General features: G+C 61.5%; 1 protein-coding gene across 2 annotated transcripts in view; it reads right to left on the minus strand.

The window, feature by feature from the left end:
* Positions 1-3,360: 3,360 nt before the first annotated feature.
* The window catches only part of LOC102473925 (TNF receptor-associated factor 2), a 30,003-nt gene continuing 29,424 nt past the window's right edge, over positions 3,361-3,939 (minus strand). For both annotated transcript variants that reach the window (XM_014582048.2, XM_006163327.2), the window contains exons 13-15: positions 3,740-3,841; positions 3,610-3,654; positions 3,361-3,541 (exon numbers count right to left, since the gene is read on the minus strand). In XM_014582048.2, the coding sequence (XP_014437534.1) occupies positions 3,528-3,541; positions 3,610-3,654; positions 3,740-3,841 (161 nt within the window). In that variant the 3' untranslated portion in view covers positions 3,361-3,527. The remainder of the gene's footprint in view (positions 3,542-3,609; positions 3,655-3,739; positions 3,842-3,939) is intronic.

The raw sequence follows: 3,939 nt of genomic DNA on the forward strand, positions 1-3,939 counted from the left end.
CGGGGGTGGGGGTGGTGCTGCAGGCGTGGCCCCGCCCGCCTCCGACGGGATTGGTGGCGGGCGGGCGCAAGACCTCGGCCCAATCAGGTTCCGCGTGTGTATTTCCTGCGACGGGCGGCGTACGGCCGGGGCGTTCCCTATATTCCAGGACAAGGGTGCTGGGCACCTTGTGGGGTGCCCCAGAACTGAGACAGAGCCTGGGCTGGGAGGGGACCAAAACGACACAAGCTGCCCCAGGGACTTGCATCCGAGGAAAGGCTGCAGGAGAGGATCAGCCGAGCCTCCGGGCAGCGCGCCCAGGAGCTGGAGGCGGCACCGGGCGTTGCGGCGCCCACCCCGGCACCTGGCGCGGTTCCTGGCGCCTCGCCCCTGCTTCCCTCCGGGCCGTCGACAGCGGCCCTCCTACTACACCTGCCACCTGCCCCGTTTGCGCATCTCCCTCGTGAAGCTCCGAGACTGTTCTATGCTCTCTCTCCCCTTGCCCCCACCCAAGAGCTCTTCCCACAGACACTATCCTGAGCCTGGGTGCTCCCCTAGGGGTGGGTGGGGGCAGAAGCGCGGAGAGGAGGGCGCCTTGCCCCAGCAGGTGTCCTGCCACCCGTCCAGTAGCGCCTGCGGCCGGTCGGCGGAGGGAAAGGGAAGCACAGAGCACCTGACTGCCCTGTGCGACCAGGCGTCGGGGCCAGGACAGTGCCCCTGCGCCTCAGGCCCCGTCCTGCAGGTCTCCTGCAAGGTGGGCCATTAAGTGCAAGGTTCCATAGGTCGTTAAAGTTATATTTCTTCTAGGATATCGAAAATAATCTATGAGAATTGAAAGACAAAATATAAGCTATAAGAGATATTTGAAGAGGGGCCTTGGGACCAGCGGTTGGCATAATGGCTATGTCGCGGGACTCCCATGTAGTTGACCGCGGTTCCAGTCCCAGACCCGGCGGCTTAAACTCACGCGGGGCGCGGCGCGTGTGCATGCATGCCCATGCATGCCCAAGATCCCGAGAGGAGAATGGAGGAGAAGGGATTTTGGCATGGCCATCCCCCCTGGGGGGTGATTTCTCACTTTCTGTCTCTCTGTCTTTCTTTCTGGCGAGGGCATGCGCCCTATAGCAAAAACCTCTCAAAAAAAAAAAAAAAAAAAAAAAAAAAGAGGGGCCTGCAAGTGGGATGGTAGTTAAGGCCTTGTAATGCCATGCGGCTGACCGAGGTTCGAGTCCCAGACCTGGTGGCTTGCTTTCTGACTTTCTCTTTCTGGTCAACTTAAAAATAATAAGTAAAAATAATTTTTAAAATATTTTAAGTAAGAATGATTGAGTTATCATCTTACCCAGGTTTTACACATTTGCCTAGAGCGTCTGAAACACTATTGTAAGAATAAAACAGTTCTGGGACCAGCAGTTGGCGTAATGGCTATGTCGCTGGACTCCCATGTAGTCGACCACAGTTCAAGTCTCAGACGCAGTGGCTTAAACTCATGCCGGGCATGTGTGTGTGTGTGCCCAAGATCCCGAGAGGAGAATGGAGAAGGGATTGCGGTGTGGCCATCCCTCCTAGGGGTGATTTCTCACTCTCTGTCTGTCTTTCTGGTGAGTGCATGTGCCCTATAGCAAAAATCTCTCCTAAATAAATAAATAAATGAAACAATTTTGGTGCTGGCTGGTGGCGTGGCGGTTAAGGGTGCTGGACTCCCACATGGCTGACTGTGGTTCGAGTCCTGGAACCTAGCTTGCCTTCCCACTTTCTCTCTCTCTGCCTCGTTGGTCAAATCAAAATATAAATAAATAAATGGATGAATAAATAAAAAGTTAAATAAAATAATTATTTAGTAAGTAATAAAATGACTTTACCCTGCCCACCACCTTCAAGTGACTCTGTGCTGTGCCCTCTTTCCGGGAACATGCAGTGCCCCGCACAGGCAGCGGTGGGGGGGGGGGCTGCCCGTGCCATTGCCTGGGGACAGCTGGGAGAGTCTATGGAACCTAGACTGGGGAGAGGAGGCAGGGCGCATGAACCGCCCTGCTGCCACCTGCCCCCAGTCAGGCCCTCGCTCGCTGTCAGGGACTAGGGACGCTGGGCAATAGGTCCCAGGACATGCAGGGCACTGCCCTGCCATGCACCGAGCGCTGCTGCCCCCATTCTCAGGTGCGCGGGACAGGGGCCCAGGGTCCACCTTCCCCCTCCACACCAGCCTTATCTGTCCTCCTCCTGGGAGTCCAGCTGCAAGGGACAGGAGTGGGCAGTCGGGTGAGCCCCACACACAGGCACAGCCCCCCAGCCCCGCGCAGCTACTCTGAGGGGAGGGAGTGGGGCCAGGTGGGGCTCTCCAGTGCCCCTCTGTCGGCAGTCATGGCTGAGCTCTGGGGCGGGGTGCACACTCCGTGTCCCAGGGACAGAGTGAGCTCGTTCAAAATGCTCCTCAGGAAGGGCACAGCAGCCTGGCGGCGCCAGGTACGGCGATGGCTTCGGCCCAGCCCGTGCGTGGGGCCTTGGCTCAACCCCCCAGGCCCAGCCTGGACTGAAAAGACCAACCCCCCCCAGCCCTTCTCAGTGCCTGAGGGGACAGTGGATGGTTGTGCAGGTAACTTTGGCTGGGTAGCACCAGGGAGCTGACCGTGCCCATGCCCACGCTGGCCAGCTTGGCTCAGAGGGGTCAAAACGAGGGGTGAGGGAAGAGCTGGCCATCAGAGGGTTGGGGATGGCCTCTCGAGTCCCTGGCAGAGCGAGCCTGGGCTGTTTCTCAAGAGTGGGGCCAGGGTGGGGCCAAGCCCAGAGCTGACCCAGGCCAGCAGCCCTGGCCTCGGCATGGAGGACAGGCCTGGCAGCACCTCCCATCTGCTCTGTGTTCCTGGGCGTCCCAGCAGCACCCTGAAGTATCTGTTTCTAGAACTACGGTCTGTCCCGTGTCCAGTGCCCCAGGCTCACTCCAGTCCTGCCTAGCTAGGAGACAGGTCCCCCCTCCTGTCCCAGCTGTGGCCTGTTACCGCCCTGCTGGGCACAGCGCTGGCCGTGCGCGGGGCAGCCCAGCCTCCCATCTGCCGTGGCAGACGCCGGTTCACCCCAGACCTGGCACCATCCAGGAATAGTGAGGGAGCTGCCCTGCCCTCGTCAGTGCCCGCCCTGCCTCAGGCCAGAGGGGCCCTTGGACTGCACCTCCGGAAGGGCCCAGGCTAGGAGGAGGCCGAGATCTGCTGGGAGGGGCACTGGGTCCCCCTCAAGGGAGGCCAGCCCTGGTCTCAGGCTCTGGGCCCTGGGAGGCAGCCTCTGACCAGCAGGGGCCCTTCCTGCCCAGCCGGGGCGGGGCCCCAGGGCTCGGAGGGGATCTGCTGCTCCGGGACATGCCGCTGCAGGTGTGCTGAGGAGACAGGCCTGAGTCTGACCGTTTAATGAGAAGGCACCTTCCTGCCTAAGCTTCCAGACCAGAGGGGTCCCCAGGGGTAGTGGGGCCCTGACCCGAGGCTGGACCCCGTGGGGGCCTGCGGCTCGCTGAGCAGGGTAGCGGGCGTCCCACCAGCAGTCTTCTCTGGGTCGGCCTCTCAGGTCCTCACCTCTGCAGCACAGACAGGGCTCAGCAGGGGTGGTGGGAGCCGGGGCAGGGGCCGCCCTGCCGGCACTCACCATCCAGGGTGTGGAACTGGTCTGCGGAAGCCTCCTCGCAGAAGCCTGAGGTGTAGCCAAGGGTATGGGTTGGCTGGGACTTGGGCCAGGAGGGCGGGGGCGCGGGGGCTGAGTGGCTGGCCACACTCACCGTACTTGGGGAAGAAGACGACCTGGTCCTCCGTCAGGTTGGCCCCCTGGACGTGCTGCTCGAAGGTGGCCAGCACGGGGTCGCTCACAGGGAGTGAGCGGGCTGTGGGGCAGACGAGGGTGCTCAGGGCAGGTACTGGCGAGCTTGGGACCAGCACACCTGACTGCCCCACACTGGGTCCCGGCCTCCCGCCACTCAGC

The sequence above is a fragment of the Tupaia chinensis genome, unplaced genomic scaffold (genome assembly GCF_000334495.1).
Source record: "Tupaia chinensis unplaced genomic scaffold, TupChi_1.0 Scaffold142100_1, whole genome shotgun sequence".
NCBI lineage: Eukaryota > Metazoa > Chordata > Mammalia > Scandentia > Tupaiidae > Tupaia > Tupaia belangeri.